This window comes from Hippopotamus amphibius, chromosome 1 (genome assembly GCF_030028045.1).
Source record: "Hippopotamus amphibius kiboko isolate mHipAmp2 chromosome 1, mHipAmp2.hap2, whole genome shotgun sequence".
NCBI classification, from domain to species: Eukaryota; Metazoa; Chordata; class Mammalia; order Artiodactyla; family Hippopotamidae; genus Hippopotamus; species Hippopotamus amphibius.
This window is the reverse complement of record NC_080186.1, coordinates 118,791,820-118,816,349: the sequence shown is the minus strand read 5'-3', so window position 1 is coordinate 118,816,349 and position 24,530 is coordinate 118,791,820. Positions and strand designations below refer to the sequence as shown.

The following is a 24,530-nucleotide window of genomic DNA, read 5'->3' as shown; positions in this document are numbered from 1 at the left end:
TCCTCTCCACTCATCCTCCCAACACCTCCTCCTCACACTCCATAGATGGACGAAGAATCACAGCCCCACCAGTTCCTTTTCTGGAGTTTATTCTGGAGCAGCTGGGATGACGGGGATCTCACACTTGCTGGGCAGGGAGGTCAGGGCGAGGGGAGGGGTCCTGGAAAGGAGCCAGAGCTGGGGGCTGCCAGCCAGGCCAGCAGGGCGGTGAGCTCTAGAATGTGCCGTAGAAGCGCCGATAGGCCTCCTGGAAGCCGATGTGGTCGGCCAGCTCGTCACAGTCTGGGTTGAGCTCGCACACCTCCCTCCTGGACTCCAGTGGATCTGGGTAGGGGGCTGGGGCTCTGAGAACCCAACACACTGGCGTCAGCCTCCATGCAAAATGCCCACCCCTCCTCCCACTGCACTTGGGGCTCCAGAGTCCTCCCACAGTCCTCCCAGCCCACCCTGGAGACGTCCTTTTCTCTCACCCCAGCCAGCCATCCAGGTAGCGCCTGAGTCTCTTCACCACCTCGCTGCCCTCCTGCTTGGACACGAAGGCTGAGGAGCAGAGAGGCAGGGGTCAGGTGGCTCTGAGTTTGGGTGGATGCGGTGGGGAGCGGGCTGGCCTTCCTGAGAGCCAGATGGGAGGGGGCAGGAGGGGAGAACGGGACTGAGGGCACCAGGGTGAGAGGGCAGCGCCCCTGGGTGACACAGGCACAGCCACCCGTCAGGCCCCGCCTCATACCTGCGCCTTTGCCAGACTCCGCACCACTGGGCTTTGCATCTGCAAAGAAGAGGAGCCCAGTTCACCCCTGCTCATCCCTAGGGCCCTCCCCTCCTCCCCTCCTGCCCTGCCTGTGCGGCAGCTTGCTCTTCCTTCTTCTCCCTCCACGAGGACAGACGTGGGGGCATGTGGATTGAGCCCACAGAAAGGCGGTGCCCAAGGGACTGCCCGCGGAAGAGGTGAGGAGAGGGGAGGCCAGGGGCAGGGCGGGGCACTCACCTGCCCGGCCTGCGAGGCAGAGCGCGACCAGGGCCAGCAGGGCGAGGGGCAGGAGGGGCCTCATGGTGTGTCTGTCGGCAGCTGCTCAGGACGCGCTCTTCTGCCTCTCCCAGCCTCCGGCGCTGTTTTATACTCTCTGGGCTGCGCCCCAGAGGCAACAGTGCGGGCGGGTCACGGGGGAGTCTGCCAGGGCTATTTGGGGGTCATCCGCCTCAGCTCTGAAGGCCAAACCCCGAAGGATGTTGTGGTTGGAGCTGCGGCTGCTGGGCGGCCCCTGGGAGCAACGGAGGAGGGGAGGCCTCCACCCGAGGCTGCCGGCTCCAGACGGGGTCCCCGCCCCTCCTCAAGGGGTCGCCCCAGGCCCCCCAGCCCGACTCACTTTCCCTCGGAGCCCCAGCCTCAGTCTGAGCACCAGCGGGGCAGGCCGGGGAGGGTAGGAGGGGGAGCCTAGAGAGTAAGGGGGCCCAGAGGTCTAAGACAGATGTGCGCAGAGCTGAGCTACAGCCTCTCACAGACTGTGATTTCCACCATCTGACCCGTGGGCAGGAGCCAAACCCCAGGAAGGGAGGACCGATGCCCTCATTCACCCCGAGGGGCCCTGCCCCGGGGAGACCTCAATAGCAGGCTTGGCTTGGGGCGGCTCAGGCCCTGAGCATCAGGACAGGGGAAGGGCTGGGGCAGCACAGAGCCAAGAGCCCAAAAGCCAACGCAGGTGTGGCCAGGTGTGAGGTAAGGACAGCCCTTCTGTCTGCGGCCGGCCAGGTGGGCACTGAGGTGGGCACCCCCTTCCCCGTGCCCCCCGCAGGTGGGGATGCAGGGCTTCCGTGAGGCAGGGAGATGGCGAGCACCTCTGGGCTCCTGACCGCTGGTCCTCTTCCTGCCCTCACAGCCTCCCCAGTGCCAACAACCTCGGGGACCTGTCCTCCAAGGGACAGAACATCCAGTCTGAAAAACCCCACCCCACACCTGAAAGCCACTTCGGCCTCAGCTCAGCCTGGCGAAGAGGGTGTCCTCACCCACCACCACTCACCCAGGGGAGACGTGCCAGGACAAGCACTGCCGTCCCCACCCCGCAGCCCACGGCTGGATGTGTGGCCGCATCCAGGAGGAAAGGAGCCCTGGGCTCAACGTGGGGGGCGGGGTAGGGATCAGGAACCATCCTGACATCCTCCCGAGTGTCCTCAGTGTGCCCACACAGACCCAACCAGGCCTCCTCCACAGAGTTAGGGTGCAGCCCTCGCCAGAGGAGGAAGTGTTGCCCCCAGCCACACCCAGCCCCTTCACCCTCCAGTCCAGAGGAAGCACTCACCCTGCCTCATGGCTCCTCATGCCCTGTGGCCCTGCCTGGAGAAGAGGGGGCATGAGAAGCCAGAGGACAGAGTCCCAGCCACATGGAGGATCCCCCTGCTCCGTGTCCCAGCGCTCACCAGGCACACATGCCAAGGGGGCCCACCATGGAGCCTCTCTGGGAATCAACCCAAGGCAAAGCGAGGGCAGGCGGGGCTGGACAGAGTGACACCCCCCTGCCCCGGCAGCTGGTCCTGGCCTCCGGGAACCCAAGGCTCCTGGTTTCTGCGACAAGGGGCTTCGCCGCCCTTCCATACATGATGGTCAGATACACCCCCCCACCCCCCCACCCCAGCCTGGAGGCTCTCAGAGCCCTGCAACCGAGGCCTCAGTTGGAGTCAGGGCTCTGGAGTCCAGCACGGGATCTTGGCCCAGGAGAGTCCTGGGAGAGGCCCAGGCGGAGGAAGCATCCTCACAGATTACAGTGTCGTGGCGGAAGTTTATTTGCGGATGTGGGGAGAACATGGCAAGGGCCCTCGGGCTGGCCAGCAAGGGGGCAATCCGTGGAAATTGAACACAGATTCCCCAAGCCAGGCCCTAGGGAGGGCTCGGGAACCAGCAGTGCGTGTGAGGAGAGGAAGCACAGGGCCCGGTTCCCAGGGCAGGGGCTGGCCGAGAATCCTCCAGTGGGAAGAAAACAGGGAGGACTCTGAAGGTAGTGTGTGCTTATGACCGCAGGGGAGCCCCAAAGGCACGATGGCAGTGGAGAGAGCTGAGGCCTCCTTCTCCAGCAAATTCCACCCCTGCTCAGGGACTGTGCTCAGAGGCAGCTCACTCAGGCCCAGCAGCCTGGACCACAGGCCCTTGACCTTGACTGCCCTCTGCTCCTGGGCCCGGCCTTCTCCTCCTCACTCAGGCTCCCTCAGCACGGCCATCAGCTCCTTCTGTTCTCTGTGTAGAGCCTGACATCCATGAGAGAGAACAGACAGATTGGGAGATGAGAAAATCCCAACCTTTTCCCTCCACTGCCCTTGACTCCAGGCCTGAGATTTCCCCAGGATGATATGGAAGGTGTCTGTAACTTAGGCCACAGGCCCAGCAGGGCATGTTAGGAAATCCAGGCCACTCGGCAGGAGTTTATGGCAGACTGGGTGCCACGGCCAGCTAGGCTGGGCCTCCCCAGAGCAGAGCCGATCTTCAAAAAGAGCCCCTAAAGTGTCCCCTTGATCCTCTGACCTCACCAGAGATTTCTAGCAGAGAAACATTCTTAAATTAAGCGGACTTTCAGCTGGGCTACAGACATGGAAATTGTGGTGGAAAAGGGTTCTTTGAGCCCACACAGGGCTCAGCACCGAACACTCAATCCAGCTGGCCCACTTCAAACAGTGGTTAGGATCTGTAGCTGTAATGGGAGAGGCGTGGCTCTGAGAGCAGGGGGCTTCCTTCTCCCTCTTAAAATAGAAACGCTGAATGTCAGAGCTGGCAGGGCACTGGGGATCACTATCTGGCAAACGTGGAAGCCAGAGCCCAGATGGGAGAGAGCCCCGGCCTCGTGGTGACAGAGCGGCAGTGGGAGAGCAGCCCGAGGACTCAGCCAGGCGGCCCCAAGCACACCTGAGCTGACGCAGCGCACTGTGGCCCCTGCCCCAGGAGACCGTGCTAGCTGAGGGCCTTGGTTACACCACCCGGGTGCCTGCTGTGCAGAGCCTGGGCCACCCACGACACTCACTGTATCACACTACACTCACTACACTACACTATACTACACACCCGCAGGGCCAGTGCGTCACAGGAGGAGGCTGAGGGGGTGAAGATAAGAGGAAGCAGAGCAAGGTGCCAGCCATTCTCCTGCTGCCGCCTCTCCGGGGCTCGGGGCCTTACTGAGGCCGGGGCAGGGTTGCCCCTGACCGGTCTTGGGAAGAGAAGACCAGGGGACCCAAGAGCCACAGATCTGGGGATCTAGTCCTCTCGCGAGTAGGAGGGTCTGCCCCAGGAAGGGTGTTGAGTGGCCGTAGGTAGACATAAGTTGGACATTTAAGTGATGGAGAGAACCAAACAAGGGGCCACCATTCAAGCCCCAGCAGAAACCCTCCTTTGGAGCCACACTTTGAGCCAGCGAGGAAATCCACGTGGTCACTCTGTGGCCACGTGCTAGCTGTGTCACCCAGCCTGACTACCCTCCTCTGCCTTATTCACGGGCCTGTGGGCCCCTTTCAGAAATTAAGTTCATCCTCAAAGGACACGCATTTGTTGCATGGGGCATACGTTTCAGGTATGCTGACGGCTCTAGAAGTCACTCTACACATTTTCAAGGTACTGGGCAGTGGTCACGTGGCGTAGAACCCCCGTGGCTACGGAGGGAGGGTCAACCTCGACCCTGACATGGAGGAGGTGTCCCAGGGTGAGTCACTCGCGCTCTCCGGGCAGCTTCCTCCGCAGCTGCAGCAGGGAGCACGCGCCCGAGGGCAGGGCCGGGACACTCACCTGCCAGGCCTGCTGCCGGGCCTGGCCCTGCCGCTGCAGCTCCTCCACCTGCCTGCGCCCGGCCAGGACGGCGTCTGCCAGCTGCTGGTTCTCGGCCTCCTGCTTCTGCACACGGCGCTGCAGGGCGTCCCGCTGCTGCAGGAAGTAGGGCACCATAGCGCTGCGCAGGTCCTTCTGCGGGATCCCACTAGGGCGCCTGCGGGCCGCAGGGAGCGCAGGGTGGGGACAGGGAGGGAGGCGGCGTGTGGGTGAGGCCTCCTTCCAAACCCAGCCAGTGGCATTCCCACCTTCAGCCTCAAGCTGCGCTGGCTTTCAAGGCCGCTCCCGGGGTCCCTCTCACTCCTAAGACCCCACCACACGGCTCCTGCTCCTGAGGGGAAGGCTAACGCCCTGTCCCTTAGCTTCAGCTCCCAGGAAGGCCTCTACCCTTCTCACCAGCCCAGACCATAGCCTTCCTCCTCTCATCCACATGCACTCCCCCCAGCTCTAACCCTCCAGGCCTAGAGGAGACTTTCCTCTGTCCTTGTGACCGTGTGCCTTGCTGGGGTGTCCATGTCATTGGACTGTGAGCTGGAGAGATGGGGGGAGGGTGGCGGCCTGAGAGCAGGCCCAGACCCCAAGAGGCCCTGGCTGGCCGAGGTGGGAAGATAAGGAAAGATAGACCTGAGGAGGCAAGATTACAGGGGCTTCTGAGTGCCCAGAGTGGGGAGATGGGTCAGTTCTGATGGGCAGTGGGGTAGAAGCCACTGTAGATTCTTTAAAACGTCTTTGTCAGTTATCAAAGTTAATTCTCTTAAAGTTATAAAGTCACAAAGCATTACTAACAAATTGAAAAGCACAAAATAGTTTTTCACTCCTCCTGGCCTAGTATTCTACTCAGGAAAGAAATGGAGGCAGGAGGCAGGACCTCAGGCCACTCGCTGTCTTGGTGGCCTCAGCTCTCCACTCCTGTCCCCAGGGTCCCCCTCTCCATCCTGCCCAGAACAACCAGGCAGCAGGGCTGCCCACTGGAATGACCGCTCGGGAAAGAAGATCTTAGTCACTGCTGAACCTCTGGCATCTAGAACAGTATTGGGCGTATAGTAAGCGCTTCGAAATATTTGTTGAATGAACAAATGAATAAAAACCAGATGCCTGGGCGAGACTAATCGATGTTAGATTCCAAACCTTGCTATCCTGCCTCATCCACTCCCTCTGCCCTCTCCCCACAGGCCAGCTGGGTCCTGAAATGAGCTCCCCAGGAAGATTTCTCTCACCCATCACCTCTACCCCTGGACGATATGAGCTTGCCCCCGCTCTCCCCTGCAGAGGGGCACTGCGTTTGTCTCTGCTCTGGGCCACTGTTCACTGTTGGTCCTCTCTAGCTGTCCCTGTCACAAGGTCCTCTCGGGGGCTGAGAGCCCAGAGTCTCAGGCATATGGGTCCAACAGAAAAGCTCCTTCAAGATGTGGAAATGCTGCCTCTTTCCCCGTGAGCCCTCCCGTGGCCGGGGGAGCAGGCATCGACCTTCTCACCAGGCGGGCTCCTTGCAGTCCTTGCTCTCATCCACAATCGCATCCAACGCATTCAGGACAGCTTCCAGATTTCCCTCCGCTTTGATTTCAGAGATTTCCTCCTGAAGAGAAAAGAGGAAAGAGCTGTAATGATACTAGACAATTCCGTATGCTCAGCGACCAACGGCACTTAGTAACGTTTCGGCTAATTTAAGTTCTGTATTTATACAAACATTCCAACTTTTCTACATGCGACTTTTATAATGAAGAAAATAAAGTATAAAACAGACAACATTTAAACAGAGCCTGCAGCAGGCTCTCCTCCTGCACGTCACCTCTGAAGGCTGCAGCCTGTGCCGCTGTCCCCACAGCCGCGCCCCTTTGCTGACAGCACACACACATCCTGGTGCTTAACGAGGCCCATCCTGGAGTGTGACGGCAGGCAAGTTAAGCTCCCGAGAGAGCTCACAGTTACGTAAAGACAGGAATGGAATCCTGTCCTTTTCTGTATCCTCCCCAGTATGCAGTTCCAGTGAATTCAACAATTTGCTAAATGCCTCGTCTGTGTCAGGCTTTACACCAGGTGCTGGAGAAACACAGAGAAGCAGACCCAGGACGGCTCTCCCTGAGCTCACAGGGTCAGGAAGGACAAAATCTATAAACACGATTACAACACAGGGCAACAAGAAAGGGGCATTCAAGACACCCACATCGTTTGTAGGGAAGGGATGATGGCCGCTGTAGCCTGGGGGCACGGAGGACAGTTCTGGGGACTGAGGGTAGAGAGGGGCCAAGGGCAGGGTCCCTGCCTTCAGAGGGCTGACGATCTGGAGGCAGGACCCGAGCCAATAGTACCTGCTGGGCTTCTTGCCGCTCACCTGGATAGATGTCTGCAACTGAGTTACAAACTTGTCATAGATGCGCTGGGTCATCTCAGGCTGCAACTGGTAGAAGTGCTTATAACAGTCAGTGAATCTCTGGTAGCTGGCGGGAAGGAGAGAAGGCGAAGTTTGGGGGGGTTCAGAGTCACCAGCTCTTGCCTGGGCAGCCCTGCAGCTCATCACAGGGCTCTAAGCTTCGTCTCCTTTGTGGCTTTGGTTAAAGGCACTGGATGTAAAGTGTCTCATCTGCAGCTCCAGTCACTGAGGATGGCTTAGCCCCACCAGTCTCCGCACTTCCTCTCAGCAGGGCTCCAGTTGAGTTCAGGTGTCTCCCTCTGAAGGGTGCGTCACGATTACGCCAGCCATGGTTCTTAAACTTGACCTTACCAAGCACCAAATCACCAGGAGGGCTTGTTAAAACACAGATGGCTGGGCCCCACCTGTCAGTTTTGAACAAGCTACCAGGTGATGCTGGCGCTCTGGTCTGGGCACTCGACTCTAAGAATCCCTGGTCACCCCAGTCCCCTTGGAGGGCTGGATTAGGACAGGGCATGTGGCCTCTGGGAGAGATTTCCTTACTCCTAAAAAGAGCCACACAGGAAGGTACTGACACTCTTTCTGTAGGACATGACTTTATCCAGGTGATGCCTCCAGCTTCCGGCAACCATGGAGGGCCTAGCCTGAGGGCAGAGCTGCTACCCTAAGGAGGGAGAGCAGAGAGAGGAAAGAACCGGGGTCTCTGAGAACATCGTCAAGCTGCTGAAAACACCAACCTGGAGCCGTCTTACCTTGGGGCTCCTTGTTAGTGCGGTAATGGATGTCTCCTATTGTTCTTGCCATTTAAAAGCAGGTCTCGAGGCTTCCTAGGTGGCGCAATGGCTAAGAATCCGCCTGCCAATGCAGGGGACACGGATTCGATCCCTGCTCCAGGAAGATCCCACATGCCGCGGAGCAATGAAGCCCGTGCGCCACAACTATTGAGCCCATGTGCCGCAACTACTGAAGCCCATGCACCTAGAGCCCGTGCTCCGCAACGAGAGAAGCCACGGCAATGAGGAGCCCGCGCACTACAATGAAGAGTAGCCCTCACTCAGTGCAACCAAAGAAGGCTCGCGCACAGCAAAGAAAGACCCAACACAGCCAATTAAATAAATAAATAAATAGATAAATAAATAAATAAATAAATAAAAACAAAAACCAAAAAACCAAACAACAACAACAACAAAAATCAGGTCTCTGTCACTGGCAGCTGATTCATCCCTTGTAGCTGGAAAGGCTAAAGGGCTCCCAGTATACTCCCAAGGGCTTGTTCCTCTTGGACAAAGAAACTCAAAAAAATTAAAGGAACTCTCGTGGCTGTTTCCTCTCCCTCCTGCTTGTTTTTGTGCATGTCTCTCTGCCTGCTTTCTCAGGCCCTTCCGTCCGCAAGTGTCCACTGAGCGCCTGCTGTGTGCAAAGTGCTCCAGGTCAGCACTGGAGTGGCCCTCCTAGAGCTTCCAGTAGAGGAAGAGATGGCAGCAAACACATGCAAATGTGGAGATGATTACTTGTGGAGAGTGCCTGGAAGGAAAAGGGCTGGGGCTGAGACAGTGTACCAAGGGGACCACCTTTAAGTGTGGGGGTGGTGAGTGAAGGCCTCGCTGATAAACCAGTGATCAAGGGACCTACAAAAATTGTCTGAGGAGCAGTCCTGGAACACAAAAGCCCACCTTGATGCTTTACTGTGGGCCCAGATACTCTTCAGCCGTGTGCGCCAGGCTGGTGGGCTCTGGACAAACAGGGCGTTAGGCACCTGGAACCCAATGCACAGCCCCCACCACACCCAGGGAGTCACTGCTGGGGCCTGCCTTTCTCGTGGCTCTCTGGGCCTCCTGACCCAATTCCTACCCCCCAAACAATGTCACTGCTGCACCCAGGTGCAGAGTGAGAGCTGTGGTGTGCTGGAGACAGCTCACGGTGGCTTATAAGAGAGAACTACTAAATTTCCAGGAAATCTGTGAGCCAGTTGTTAAACCCAGCCATTACTGAAAATTAAATTATATGAAGTTAAAATAAATTATATTAAAAACAAAGGTACTGGGCTTCCTAGGTGGCGCAGTGGTTAAGAATCCACCTGCCAATGCAGGGGACACGGGTTCGAGCCCTGGACCAGGAAGATCCCTGGAGCATCCCAGGAACATGCCTCAGAGCAACGAAGCCTGTGTGCCACAACTGCTGAGCCTGAGCTCTAGAATCTGTAAGCCACAACTACTGAGCCCACATGCTGCAATTACTGAAGCCCATGCACCTAGAGCCCATGCTCCGGAACAAGAGAAGCCACGGCAATGAGAAGCCCGTGCGCTGCAACAAAGAGTAGCCCCCGCTTGCCACAACTAGAGAATGCCCGTGTGCAGCAACGAAGACACAACACAACCAATAAACAAACAAACAAACAAATTTATTTAAAAAACAACAACAAAGGTACTAACTACTGAAAACATATGACTTCCTAATCATTCTACACATTTTCCACTGCTCTGGAGGCTGTTCCCATCTATGGTCTCGAGCTGTGGAAACAGGTGTGCGGCTGCCCAGCTCTACTGTATGTAGTGATGCTATGCTGGTAGCATCACTTAGGAGTATTAGGAGCTTAGGAGTATTTACACCTTGGAAACTGGCAAACACTGCAAGCCAGGGCTTTACTTCCAGACAGCTGGCTGAACGCATCCACCAGCACACCTTGGGATGAGGGTGACAGTCTCCCATCCTTTTGAGGGTACACTTTCGATATCAGTGCACTTTGGGGGCTAAATCTAGGTACCAAAAGGGCAATACAAAGATGGCAGGCATCCTTGCAACCCTCAGCAGCACCCCAGACATCTTGTTGTTTTGCCACTGGCCCCACGAGCCACGCAGTCTGTGGCTAGATGGAGGAACGTGGAGGACACATGACAGAGAGAGGCTGGAATTGAAACCGGGTAATTGTGGCTGGAAATGGGTTTGGCTCAGACACAGGAGATCCTGTTCCTCCTCCCAGCCCACTTCCCAGAGGCATCTGAGCCGGGTGCATCTCCCCTCAGTTTATGCAGCCGGCAGCAGGCAGGGTTCAGGCAGGGGTGAGGATAATTCTGCCCACCAGTGCTGCTCGTCAACCCTTCTCGTGTCTCCTTTGGGGTCTAAGAGTTCAGTGAAAGTGAAGGACCCAGAAACATGCCCACTGAGGCAAACACACAAGATGGGAAACATATGCTCCAAGGACATGAACGGAGAACAGCTGGGTTGGAGGCCAGGAGGAAAGTGATTTCTTTTCTTCCAGTTTCATTGAGACAGAATTGACATACAGCACCCTATAAGTTTAAGGTGTACAGCATAATGATTTGGCTTACATATACTGGGAAATGGTTACCACGATAAATTTAGTGAACACCCATCATCTCAAATAGAACCAAAAAAAGAAGAAAAAAAAAAGGAATTTCCTTCTTATGAGAACTCATAGGAACTACTTTCTTAACAGCTTTCAAATATACCATTCAGTAGTGTTCACTGCAGTCATCAAGATGTATGTTACATCACTAGTACTTATTTATCTTACAACTGGAATTTTGTATCTTTTGACCACCTTCATGCAACTCCCCAGGGATTTCTTGCTTAAGAGCCAATGCAAACTTGGGAATGATGTGAATGCCCTTGTGAATTTCCTGAAAAAATACCTTCACAGAGAAACAGTAAAAGTGATGCATTTTTAGAAAACTTTCATGGCCACCCCCTCCAAATGTCAACCTTTATCTTCTCACATAAATCCTAATATCTTTGTGGATAGGGATGCCATCTGCAATGGCACTGGGATCTCCAGGGTACCCAGAACAGTGTTAGATACACAGCAGTGCTCAAGATATGCTGCAGACCAGGTGACTGGGGCTGAGCTGAGGCCTGGGCTGAGGCCTGGGCTGCCTGGCCTGAGGCGTGTCCCATTCCCATCCAGCTCCCCTACTCTGGACCCCAGGGTACCAGGCCTGGACTACTTGGACAAAGGAGTCCTCTCCACAGAGCATTCCCAATGGCCTCGCTGCCAGGCCCCTCCTTGCCCTCTGCTGGAATGGTCTCCTGACCTTGACCTTCCAAGGATACACAAAGGGCCCTCCCCTCTGTGCTGGGTAAGTGTACTGGCTCTAAAGACTGCCTGTCCTTGGGACTTCCCTGGTGGCGCAGTGGTTAAGAATCCGCCTGCCAATGCAGGGGACATGGGTTCGAGCCCTGGTCTGGGAAGATCCCACATGCCTCAGAGCAACTAAGCCGGTGTGCCACAACTACTGAGCCTGTGCTCCACAGCAAGAGAAGCCACCGTAATGAGAAGTCTGCACACCCCAACAAACAGTAGCCCCTGCTCACTGCAACTAGAGAAAGCCCATAAGCAGCAACAAAGACCCAACACAACCAATAAATAAATAAGTAAATAACTTTACTAAAGAAATAAAGACTGCCTGTCCTTTTGCCTAGGTTCAAATCCTACCGCTACCACTCATCAGCTGAGTGATCTTGGAAACTACTTTTATAAGCATCAGTTTTCTCCTCGGTCAAATGGAGATAATAACTACCCACTGGTCACAAGTTACTGTGAGGATTAGATAAGGTTACACATATAAATACTTATGTTAGCTACAATTATTATTACTATTCTCAAAGGAATGGTCCTCACCACCCCCAGAGAAGTGCAGAACACAGTCAGTAACTTGGCTTCTCGGGGTTGAGAAGTCTGCAGAAGGCCGGTGCTTAGTAAATTCAACTTGGTTGCAAATGCAGGTGCAGGAAGAACCCAATGGCCCCCACTACAAAGAAAAGGCTACACTGTGGTCCCAGAAAAAGGACCACATTTGTTGTCAATGAAAGTAACTTTAAAAAACTGCATTTACTGAGTTTCAAAAACAGAGATGACTATATTAACTGATTTTAACCTATTTTTTTCTCTTAAACACTTGTGTGATATCTGAGACACCATCACTGTTTTTGAACTCATTGAAAAAGCATGTTGGACCTCCTAGGCGTAGTGGTTAAGAATCCACCTGCCAATTCAGGGGACAAGGGTTCAATCCCTGCCCCAGGAAGATATCACATGCCATGAAGCAACTAAGCCTGTGCACCACAACTATTGAGCCTGCACTCTGGAGTCCGTGAGCCACAACTATTGAGCCCTTGTGCCACAGCTACTGAAGCCCACGCACCTAGAGCCCATGCTCTGCAACAAGAGAAGCCACCGCAATGAGGAGCCCGTGCACCACAATGAAGAGTAGCCCCCACTCGCCGCAACTAGAGAAAGCCCGTGTGCAGCAACGAAGACCCAATACAGCCAATAAATAAATAAATAAATCTATTAAAAAAGAGAAGAGAAAGCATGTCATTTACTGCACTAAGAACTCACTGTAAATTGAATTATCGCTTAAGTTTAACTTAAAATACTTAAGGCCAGAATCAAGTTCTGATGGCTAGTCAATCTGTCAGTTTATATACGCAGATAAATTGTGTAGGAATGGAGAGACAGAGGCACAGACAAGCAAACATGTGTACTAGTGCTAAGGAAGCCCTGGCTTGCCTTCTCCATGGTAACAGGCTTGCTGCCCAATTGAATGCTTGTTCCACGGAGTGTCCGCCAGAGGGCGGACGAGAACTGGAGTTTCCGCCCAGTAAAGGAGTGGAGTGCAAAGACAGAGCAAGACAAATAGAAGCTGGGGAGCACTGTGACAAATTCACGCTCTCCACTCTCGACCCACCACCTGTACAGCTGCTCTAGCGCATTATGAAATGTTTCTTTACAATATAGGAAGGGAGGAAGGAAGGAGGGAAGGAAGGAAGGAAGGAAGGAAAGAGAAAGGGAGGGAGGGAAGGGGAGGGGAGGGGAGGGGAGGGGAGGGGAGGGGAGGAGGGAGGAGAAAGAAAGAAAAGAAAAAAGAAATGTTTCTCTCATCGCTTCTCGGCCTTTTGGCTAAGATCAAGTGTAGAAATGTTTCTCTGTTTGGTCCTTCCCCCTCCACATTTTCTCAGTCCCAGGACTGAGAAAGGAAGAGGGTGAAAAGAAAAAAAAAAACCCAGGAGTATTCCTTATGAAAATAAGAGGTCAGTCAGCCACATGTAAATCAATTAAGTTAGAATACACCCTCACACCATACACAAAAATAAACTCAAAATGGCTTAAAGACTTAAATGTAAGACCTGACACGATAAAGCTCCTAGAAGAAAACATAGGCAAAACATTCTCTGACATAAACTGTACCAATGTTTTCTCAGGTCAGCCTCCCAAGACAATAGAAATAAAAAGGAAAAATAAACAAATGGAACCTAATCAAACTTATGAGCTTTTGCACAGCAAAGGAAACCATAAACAAAAATGAAAAAACAACCTATGAACTGGGAGAAAATATTTGCAAATGATGCAACCAACAAGGGCTCCCTGGAGGAAGCCAGATCTGAGACCTACAAGAGCAGGAGTCAGTCAGAGGACAGAAGGACCCAGCAGCACAGATGAAGCGTAGAGTGCACCGGCATGCCTGTGTGTGAAGGTGTAATGACAGGAAGTGTGTACTGAGCAAGTCAGCATGATGGGGCTGAAGCCGCACACCACAGTCTGGTGAGTCATACCCACACTTCAGAAATGAATCACTGCCAGTAGCACGCATCATCTGCACATTCAAAGAGGGTGAGATATTTCTGAAGCACTTATTTAATCAGAATATTTTATATATTAAGCCACTCTTTTTCCTTTAAAGAACTGTTTCCCAAGAACAACAGTCTCTGCCATTAGTTTAAAACTCTACCAGTTCACGTACTAATGCAATTAACTCTCCATTCCTGTTCACTGTCAGATGTAGTCTTTAAGTCAGTTTACACAAATCACACTCTGCAGCACATCTCGGGCTGGAAGACTGGACCAGGACAGACATTGGACCAGCCTGGCATCTAAGAACTTAGGAACTGTCAATCACCTCTCATTCCCTCAGCTCCTCCAGGACTGACAGCACAGGTGGCACAGCTGCTGAGTGCCACAGGTACCCCAAACAGTGCTAACTTCAACCGGGGCCCCACCAACAGCAACTCTAACCCACTGCCTCTCTTGACAGGTCCTGATTTATAACAAAACATAGCAAGCCTCATCTGCTTGCTTTAGCTAAACAGAAGGATAGCTGTCTCAGAAGGTCCAGGAGGCTGTGAAAAACAATCCCACATTTTCAGAGGACAAGGGAGAGGTCAAAAATGGTGAGCTCCAACAGGGCCACGTTTCTATGTTCTGAAGCCTGAGAAAGGACAGATTCAGGCATCTCTGCCTCAGTCAATCCAATGAAAGGAAGACACCCTAACTGAAGACAGAGCTGTGGGTCCGTGAGATCTGACAGCCCAGCGAGGCCAATAATCTTCCAGTCACTCTGGAGTACATCATATAATTTGCCCCCCTAGTCAAGCTAACATGTATGTGAAAAATATGCTGAGTTGTGGGGAAAATCAATCTGTGGTTTACAATACCCCTTTACGTAACTGGCATGTGAATAAACTAGTTTTTACTATGTGGAGATTCCTCAGTGTAAGCACTTGGTCTTTGGCATTGAGGACGTTTAACTTAATGACTTGGGACAGGGTCAAGTATCTGGATACATCTTAGAAGTCTGTATTCATACATGACACTTACTGAGCCCTTTCTATGTGGAAACCAGTGTAAGCTCCTACTTAACCAAATGAGGGGAAGGATGTTCTAGCAAGGAGAAGCAGTGAGTGGAAAGAGCAGGTGGCAAGGGTCGGGGGACAGTGGCAGCACTCAATGCAGAAGACCTTACGTGCGTGTGTGTGTTTGCACCTGCAAGCTAGGGTGCATATGCTGCACACCCACGGCCCTGGCCACGGCTGGAGAGAGAGGAGGGGCCGAGGAGTGAATGGCCTTGTACTGCAAGCTAAGGAGCTGACATTTGATTCTAGAAGCAACCCTGGGCCAATTAAACATTTTAAGCAGGAGAAGGACATCCTCAAATCTCAGCCGTAGACTGGAGGGAAGGGGCAAGACTGAGGCTGGAGGGGCATTTGGGCAGCTGGTACAACAAAACAATGAGATAGTGAGGGGCTGAACCAAAGCATTCGCACAAGGATGGAGAGGACATCAAGGAGAGAGGCTGGAATCAACAGGATTTGGCGGCTGACTGGAAGTAAGGGGTCACCGAGGACTCCCAAATCTCTGGCCTAGAGAATGAGTAGATGGTGGTATCTTCAACCAAGTTTCAGACCACAGAGGGAGGAGAAATCTTGTTTTGCTAAACTTGATGGTTCTGTGGGACAACAAGTGGAGATTTCTAGTAGTAGACTGTCAGAGATAGAGGTCTGAAGCGCAGGAGAACGATGTGGCTTGGGAATCCTCATTTATTCCACAACTATTTATTGAATGGCTACTATGTGCTAGGGACCATAATAAGCCATGAGTAGAGAGTGGTGAACAAGACAGATAAGGTCCTATCCTCAAGGACCTTACATTTTATACGGGGAAGATGGACCACAAACAAACAGACACTAGAACTATATACTATGATAAGCGCTATGAAGGAATAAAATAAGGTGTCATGATAAAGAACAACCAGGGGAGAAAGGTGGCTTTAGAGAAGATCAGGGAAGAGATGGAGGAAAACGATTTCTGGCAGAGCAAACATCAAGTGCAAACATCCTGAGGCAGGAACACTCTTGACATTCTAGGAAATGAGGAGGTTACTATGACCAAGTATAGTTGGAGAGGGAAACAAGAGGTAGGCAGGCGCTAGAACGTATGTGGCCTTGGAGGCCACGGTAAGGAGCAACGAACAGCCACTGAAGGGTTTTCAGCAGCAGCAAGATATCAAATGGGATGTGATCACGCACATGTGCACGTGAAGCAAGGAAAGGGCACATTTAAGGGACAAGTGGAGGAAGAAGATGCCAAGAAGGAACAGCTAGTGAGGAAAAGGGACAGAGGATGGTACTGGAAGCCAAGGGAGAAAGTTCAAGGACACAGAAGTGGTTACAGTGTCAAATGCTACAAGGAGAGCAAGCAGGTTAAAGATGAAAATAGTATTTAGCAACAGGGACTTCCCTGGTGGCCCAGTGGGTAAGACCCCATGCTCCCAAAGCAGGGGGCCCAGGTTCGATCCCTGGTCGGGAACTAGATCCCACACGCATGCCGCAACTGAGAGTCTGCATGCTGCAACTAAGAAACTCACATGCTGCAACTAAGAGCCCACACGCCACAACAAAGATCTCATATGCCACAACTAAGACCCAGCACAGTCAAAGAATAAATAAATTTTAAAAAATTAAGAGGCTGCAAGAAATAAATAACAAAAAGCAAAGTATTTTGCAACAAAGAGTTATTAATGACCTTGAAAAGAAAGTTTTAGGGGAATGGTGGCAAAGCTGAGGAAAAAACCAGATGGAGAACTAGAACTTGGGGATGTAGAGACCCAAAGCCACAGCCTGGGATGTAAGGGGAAGGGAATTGATGGGGAGGTAGCTAGGAGGATGCAAGATTGGGCATCTCTCAGCCAAATTTATAGATGTATAAACTCCTGCCTGTGGTCTCAATTCTCTCTATGGACCAGGTGTTGGGGTCATTTTCACTGAGAGGGCACAGGCAGCAGGGGAAGGACCTGAGGGACATAATGAAGATTTTAAATAGCTACTGTGGAGAAGGGGAAGAGAACTGGCCGGAGACATAAGGATCATGGGCTCATTGAAGGCCCAGGTGAATTCCAAGAACATGACTTTGTGGAGGCGCAATTTTCGACCATGGGTGAGACTCTACAGTGGTACTCAGAGGCTGAGTGTAGGGGCAGAGGAGTGCAGGCAGGATACTGAAGTTGGGTTAGACAGTCGGTGGGTTGGAAGGATGAGGAAGCAAAGGAGTTGAGAAACAGAAGTGTGGCTGCCTTGCATCTCCAACCGAACCTATGCAAACAGATGTCTTGATTTCCAACCCCAGACCCATTCCTTTCCCCCAACTCTCAGTGGGGAGTGTTTCTTCGCCATCTCAGTAGATGGTAAAACCCTCAACTCAACCACCATCATGAAGAGTAAGCATCCTCCTGGAGTTCCCCTTTCCCTCATCTTCCCCTCCAATCCATTCTACCTCTAATCAGCTCACACCCACCCACATCTTTCATCTACACCATGTCTCTTTCCTGGACCACTTCAGCCCCTACTATGCAGTTAGCATCCCAGGCACAGGACTTTGACCTAATAAGCTTTTCAAGAGTGGACAAAATGATTTAGACTTAAAAATAATGGAATGGCTTAAAAAATTTTAATGGAATGGTTTCAAAAATAAAAGCTCAACACTGAACTACTGTGATCTTAATATAAAATGTAAAATGTCAACTAGTCAACTGCAATTTTTATAATTAGATAAAAATTATATTTAATGTGGGATGTAGATGCTTTTCTCCCCATAACCATAACCTAATTTTTAAACTTACTACTATAACATCATCATTTTTCCCATGAGTCAATATTCTTCAAAATAACTCCATAGTTTTTTTTCCCTTTTTTGTTTTTTTTCGCTGCACCACGGCATGCGGGATCTTAGTTCCCCAACCAGGGATCGAACTCATGCCCCCTGCAGTGGAAGTGTGGAGTCTTAACCACTGGATTGCCAGGGAAGTCCCTCCATAGTATTTTATTAGATAGTTATTATACCTATGTAACCACCATTCTTTTTTTTTTTAATTAATTAATTTAATTATTTAATTTATTTATTGGCTGTGTTAGGTCTTCGTTGCTGCACACAGGCTTTCTCTAGTTGCTGCGAGCGGGGGCTACTCTTCATTGTGGTGCACAGGCTTCTGATTGAGGTGGCTTCTCTTGTTGCGGAGCACAGGCCCTAGGCGCGTGAGCTTCAATAGTTGCGGCACATGGGCTCAATAGTTGTGGCTCATGGGCTCTAGAGCACAGGCTCAATAGTTGTGGCGCACGCGCTTAGTTGCTCCGTGGCATGTGGAATCTTCCCAGAGCAGGGCTTGAACCCGTGTCCCCCGCATTGGCAGGCGGATTCTTAACCACTGGGCCACCTAGGAAGTCCGTGTAACCACCATTCTTTAAACGTTGAACATTTTTGGTGGTTTTCAACTGTTCTCCACCGAACATGGTGCTATGATGAATATTTTCTGTACATAAACTTTTTTGAACTTTTTATTTTGAAGTAATTATAGATCTGTATGAAGCTGCAAAGAAATGTACCCTCCCCAGTGTCGACATCTTACACAACTTTAGTACAATATCAAAACCAAGAAGCTGACATTGGTACAATCCACAGAACTCATTCAGATTTCAAGAGTTAAAAATACATTTGTTTATGTGTGTACATCTTTTTTGTTTTAATGTACCACCTCTGTATTTTTTCTTTTTTAAAAAAATTTATTTATTTATTTTATATTTGGCTTTATTGGGTCTTGGTAGCTGTGTGCAGGCTTTCTCTAGGTGTGGTGAGCAGCGGCTACTCTTCCTTGCAGCGCTCAGGCTTCTCACTGCCATGGCTTCTCTTGTTGCGGAAAACGGGCTCTAGGCACGTGGGCTTCAGTAGTTGCAGTGCGTGGGCTCAGTAGTTGTGGCTAGCAGGCTCTAGAGCACAGGCTCAGTAGTGTGGCACATGTGCTTAGTTGCTCGAGGCATGTGGGATCTTCCCAGACCAGGGTTCGAACCCGTGTCCCCTGCATTGGCAGGCGCATACTCAACCACCGCGCCACCAGGGAAGCCCTGTGCATGTCCATCTTTATCACATGTGCAACATTAAATAAATACCACCTCAGTCAAGATACTAGATGCTTTTTAAATATATTTGTCATGATGTGGGCTGGGGTCTCAAAAAAATCAGAGTCTAGAAGCCTAGAAAGACCTTAACAATCCTACCAACAATCTATCATCTGCACAGCAGAGTACCTTTTAAACATCAATCACTGTACTCGGAGCATTACAAATAAATATATTTTTAAGACAGTGGAGAGCCATCTCCCAAACATGCCAAAAAAAAAAAAAAAAAAGGATTAGTCACAACTTAAAAGGTTATGAATAGCTTTCCATTTCTCTTAGAATAATAAACTCCCCTGCATCTAATAAAAATAATAACCCCTACATATAATGCAACAAAGACAGCCTATGGGGAAAAATAGATATAAACAATTGTGATAAGAAATTTTAAAAAAGAAATGAATGGCTCAATCAAGAAGATTTTTTAAATGAGCATATAAAAATATATATTATATGTACATATATACACACACACATATATATATACATATACATATATATATTTTTTGGCCATGCTTCGTGGCATGCGGGATCTTAGTTCCTGGACCAGGGATCAAACCCATGCCTGCTGCAATGGAAGGGCAGAGTTCTAACCACTGGACAACCAGGGAAGTCCTAAAATATTTTAATAATAAAATTTAAAAGCTCAAGCTAATAAATAAGTATAGAATTTTACACCCAAGAAACAGAAACTACACATCTTTTTTAAGTATACATGGAACATTCACAAAGATCACCCATAGACTTAGCCACATAGAACCAGTGTCAAAAATTCCCCCCAAATTAGAATCACACAAACTGTGTTATCTCACCATAACACGATAAAATTAGAAATCACAACAAAAGGATAACTTTTTAAAAATTACATGTCTGGAAACCAAATAACACACTACTAAATAATCATTGGGTTAAAGAGGAAATGATAAGGAAAATTATAAAGTACATAAAATTAAATGACGGTGTCCATATAGAAAAAAATGAAATTGGACCTCTTTCTCATATCATACAGAAACTAACTCAAAATGGATCAAGACCTAAATGTAAGAGCTAAAACTATAAAATTCAGAGAAGAAAATATAGGTGTAAATCTTCATGACCTTTAATTACACAGTGGTTTCTTCGATATGACACTAAAAGCTCAAGCAACCAAAGAAAAAACTCTTTGCAATTTTTAACCTAAGTAAATAAAATTAATAAGTAAGTAATCTATATTGGACTTTTCAAAATTAGAATTCTTACAAGTTAACAACAAAAAACAAATAACCCAATTAAAAAGTGAGCAATGCATTTGAATAGACATTTCTCCAAAGAAGATACACAAATGGTCAACAAGCATATGAAATATGCTCAGCATCATTAATCATTAGGAAATGGCAAATCCAAGCCACTTCAAGATACCAATTTACACTCACTAGGATCACTATTGGCTATAATCAAAAAGACAGACCTAACAAGTATTGGTGAGGATGTGGAGAAATCAGAACTCTTATAAGCTGCTGGTGTAAATATAAAATGATACACTTGCATTGGAAAACAGTTTGGCAATTCCTGAAAAAGTTAAACAGAGTTACTACACAATCCAGCATTTTCACTTCTAGGTAGATTCCCAAGAGAACTGAAAACACCTGTTCACAGATGTTCATACAGCATTATTCATAAAAGACAAAAAAAGTTAAAACTCCAAATATCTATCAACTGATGAATGGATAAATAAAATATGGTATATCCACACAATGGAATTATTATTGAGTCGTAAAAAGGAGTGAAGTACTGATACAGGCTATAACACGAAAGAACGCTGAGATTATTAAGCTGTGTAAGAAGCCAGACACCTAAGACCACGTGCTGTATGGTTCCGTTTATATAAAATGTCCAGAAAAGGTAAATCCATAGAGACAAAGTAGATAATGGTTACCAGGAGCTGGGAGATTGGGGTGAGATATGGGAAGTGACCGCTAATGAATACAAGGTTTCTGGGGTGATGAGAATGTTCTGGAATTACATAGTGGTGATGGTTGCACAACTTTGGCAATATACTAATTGTACACATTAAAGAGTGAATTTTATGGTATACGAATTAAATCTCAATTAAAAAACAAATGACTATGAAAATATTAGATATAAGAATTTATAGAAACCAGCAAAAGCAGTAATTATATGAAAATTTACAGTTTTAAACGCATTTTTCAAAAAACAAAAAATACTTAAAAAGAAGAGTTAAATGTTCAACTCAAGAATTTTGGGGAGGTCCCTGGTGGCGCAGTGGTTAGGATGTCCAGCTTTCACTGCTGTGGCCTCGGTCCAGTCCCTGGTCTGGGAACCGAGATCCTGCAACCTGCACAGCATGGCTGGGGGTGGGAGAGAAAAAATGAAAGGAAGGAAGTGAGGGAGAGAGAGAGAGGAAGGAAGGGCGGAAGGAAGGAAAGAAGAATTAATTTGGGATGAGACTAATAAAATAAATCTAAATAATTTTTAAAAAAAGATAAGCAAAGATGCCAAAGATAAAGAGACCAACAGTAACCTCAAAGCACATAAATTAAAAAAAAAAAAGTCTGATTCTTTAAAAAGATTAATAAACTAGAACTCTGGCTACATAGTTCCATAATCCAAAATAAAGAAGCAGCATATAATGGAAAAAGGGGAAATTATGAAAATTAATAATTTAAAATAGTTCAAACAGTTGTAAGTTAATAAAATATAACAGACAAAAGAGACAAATTTTTTCTGGGGGGGAAAGACCTGTAAAATGGCAAATCTGTCACAAGAAGAAATAACATCTAAACAGACTTGTAACCATTAAAGAAACAGTAACACCAAAAATCTGCAACAAACACTATGGGGACACTTTGAGGACAAGACAAAGGTGCCTACTGCATCATTGCTTTTTTTTTTTTTTGGCCCACGGGCTTAGTTGCTCCGTGGCATGTGGGATCTTCCTGGAGCAGGGATCGAACCCGTGTCCTCTGCATTGGCAGGCGGATTCTCAACCACTGCGCCACCTAGGAAGCCCCTGCATCATTGCTTTTTAACATAATACTGGCAGTCCTCGACAACCCCAGAAAGTTCCAGGAGTAAATGAGATCTTCCAAACTTTTGAGGAATAGATAATCCCAATTTTATATAAAACATTCCAGAAGAGGGATATATGTGGCTAATATATATTTGGTTCTATAAACTGATAAGGACAGTGAAAGAAAGAAATTATAGGCCCACTTCATTTATGAGCATATAAACACTGACCTAACGAAATTCAACTATATTTTTTAAATGTATCATAATCATATAGATTTATTCCAAGAATGCAACGATAGTTTAACCTCTATAAAATCTACCAGTGTAGATCATCAACATTAATGAACTAAAGAAAAACTACAAGATCTTCTTAACTGGGGAAGAAAAAACTTTTGATAAAGTTCAACACCCAATCATGATCTTTCTAATAATTCTCAGAAAACTAGAATGAGACAGGGACTTCATTAATTTGCCAAATATATGTACCAAAAGTTGCAGCTGAATGTTTTGAGGAACCAGAAAAATTCATTCTAAAGTTTACAAGGAAAAAAGTCAAGGTTCTCAAATAGCTGTATCAGTTTTAAAAAGAGAATACAGGAACTCGCTGCACCAGACTTAAGGTTTCCTACAAAGGCTTGGTATTAAGAACCCATATCCACTGGCACAGAGACAGGTGAAGAGATCAGTGGGACAGAAGAGAGACGCAGGGACACAACAGGCAGAGGGACCTGCCACATGATAAAAGGGACTCCATAAAGCAATGGGGATGAATGAACTGTTTAGTTGACAATGACAGAAAACTAAAAAAATAAGACTGACTGAGACTACCACTTTACACCTGAATCCAGACACATCACATATTTAGAGAGTAAAACCATAAAATAGCCAATGGAAGAAAACACTGGAGATTATCTTTGTGACCTTGGAGTGGGTATAGACTCTATAAACAAGACCTCAAAGGCACAAGTCATAAAATGGGAACCACAACTTAGTTGAAGATTAACGGTTTTAAAACACAAACTGATTAGGCAATACTTAATTTATTGTGACTGTCTGAGGGATGTGGAGTTAGTGCAAAAGCTGAGAAGAGTCATGAGTATCCACACAGCCTGGGAGGAGGTAAAGTGTAAACAACTAAGCGCTGTGTAATTTCTTATTTAATTAAGGGTTTCTGTTACTTAAAGGACGTTATAGTCACGGAAACAACCTAAATGTCCACTGACAGATGAATGGATAAAGAAGATGTGGTACATATATACAATGGAATACTACTCAGCCATAAAAAGGAATGAAATTGGGTCATTTGTAGAGACATGGATGGACCTAGAGACTGTCATACAGAAAGAGAAAACAAATATTGTATACTAATGCATATATGTGGAATCTAGAAAAATGGTACAGATCAACCAGTCTGCAAGGCAGAAATAGAGACACAGATGTAGAGAACAAACATATGGACACCAAGGGGGGAAAGCAGGGTGGGGTAGGGTGGGATGAATTGGGAGATTGGAATTGCCATATATTCATTTATATGTATAAAGCAGATGACTAATAAGAAAAAAAAATCTAATTGTACACTTTTAATATATGCAGTTTATTGTATGTCAATTATATCTCAATAAAATTCTTTTTAAAAGGAAAAAAAGACATTATAGACAAAGTTAATAGCTAATATAGAGTTATTTCTTCTTCAGCCTAACACTGACAAAGGATTGATATCTAGACTATACCAGGAGATCCAGCAAATCAACAAGCTAAAAACCCAATTAAAAAAAATAGGTCTGATGATTGAACTTGGTGTACCCCCCAAAAAAAATAAATAAAATTATTAAAAAAATATATATATAGGTCTGAAAAAAAAAAAGCTATAGGAAATAAGTAGGCAGTTCGCAGAAAAGGAAGCCAAATGACTATTGAGGCATATAAGGAACTGCCCACAAATTAGAAGCATTCAGAAATGTGCAAATTAAAATAATAATGAAATACCCCTTTCACCCCTTCAGAATGGCCAATATTAGAATGGTGGATACCCAGTGATGGTGAAGAGATAGGAGATGGTAGAGCTTTTCTGGAAAGCAATCTGACAAAACATACGTAGATGTAAACCTTTGGATCCAGTGACTTCACTGCATTATATACCCCAGAGAAACTGTGGTGCTAGTCTCTGAGGGGATGTACCCTGGCATAATCTGTGGTGGAGGGGGTTGGAAGCAACCAGGTGTCCATGACAGGTAAGTGCTGGATGCATATTATGAACTAACAAGCAGCAATGAGAAACTCTGAACCATATGCATTTACAGTATATGGTCAGATCTTAAAAAAAAAATCTGCTCAGTGAAAAAAGACATATACAGCACGATTATCATTCATATAAATTTAACACACACACAGACAAAACAACAAACTTTACATGGATGCAAACTTATTCAAATGTCACTTCCTTGCATTCACACTAACCAAAAGTTGCCAGTGCAGGGACTTCCCTGGTGGCACAGTGTTAAGAATCTGCCTACCAATGCAGGGGACACAGGTTCGATCCCTGGTCCGGGAAGATTCCACATGCCACGGAGCAACTAAGCCCGTGCGCCACAAGTACTGAGCCTGTGCTCCAGA

The 24,530-nt window shown here is 48.1% G+C and overlaps 3 protein-coding genes across 3 annotated transcripts in view; all 3 read right to left on the bottom strand.

Annotated features, from left to right (window-relative positions):
* Positions 1-78: 78 nt before the first annotated feature.
* On the bottom strand, positions 79-2,620 carry BGLAP (bone gamma-carboxyglutamate protein). The gene is made up of 4 exons (XM_057726603.1): positions 986-2,620; positions 728-766; positions 471-540; positions 79-344 (listed from the first exon to the last, which is right to left on the bottom strand). The coding sequence occupies exons 1-4, from the start codon at positions 1,047-1,049 to the stop codon at positions 215-217; spliced, it is 303 nt and encodes a 100-aa protein (XP_057582586.1). The 5' UTR covers positions 1,050-2,620; the 3' UTR covers positions 79-214.
* A 14-nt stretch (positions 2,621-2,634) lies between these two features.
* PMF1 (polyamine modulated factor 1) overlaps positions 2,635-24,530 on the bottom strand; it is a 25,327-nt gene continuing 3,431 nt past the window's right edge. Inside the window, exons 2-5 of the mRNA XM_057726579.1 lie at positions 7,128-7,233; positions 6,271-6,371; positions 4,757-4,952; positions 2,635-3,234 (exon numbers count right to left, since the gene is read on the bottom strand). Of these exons, the coding sequence (XP_057582562.1) occupies positions 3,181-3,234; positions 4,757-4,952; positions 6,271-6,371; positions 7,128-7,233 (457 nt within the window). The 3' untranslated portion in view covers positions 2,635-3,180. The remainder of the gene's footprint in view (positions 3,235-4,756; positions 4,953-6,270; positions 6,372-7,127; positions 7,234-24,530) is intronic.
* SLC25A44 (solute carrier family 25 member 44) overlaps positions 19,984-24,530 on the bottom strand; it is a 25,587-nt gene continuing 21,040 nt past the window's right edge. The window contains exon 4 of the transcript XR_009052593.1: positions 19,984-21,253. The gene's annotated coding sequence lies outside the window, so the exon portion shown is untranslated. The remainder of the gene's footprint in view (positions 21,254-24,530) is intronic.

Coding starts and splice junctions, on each gene's coding strand:
- BGLAP (XM_057726603.1), bottom strand. CDS start 1,049: ATGAGGCCCCTCCTGCCCCTCGCCCTGCTGGCCCTGGTCGCGCTCTGC. Junction 541..727: donor GGAGTCTGGCAAAGGCGCAG/GTATGAGGCGGG, acceptor TCTGCTCCTCAG/CCTTCGTGTCCAAGCAGGAG. Junction 345..470: donor TACCTGGATGGCTGGCTGGG/GTGAGAGAAAAG, acceptor TTGGGTTCTCAG/AGCCCCAGCCCCCTACCCAG.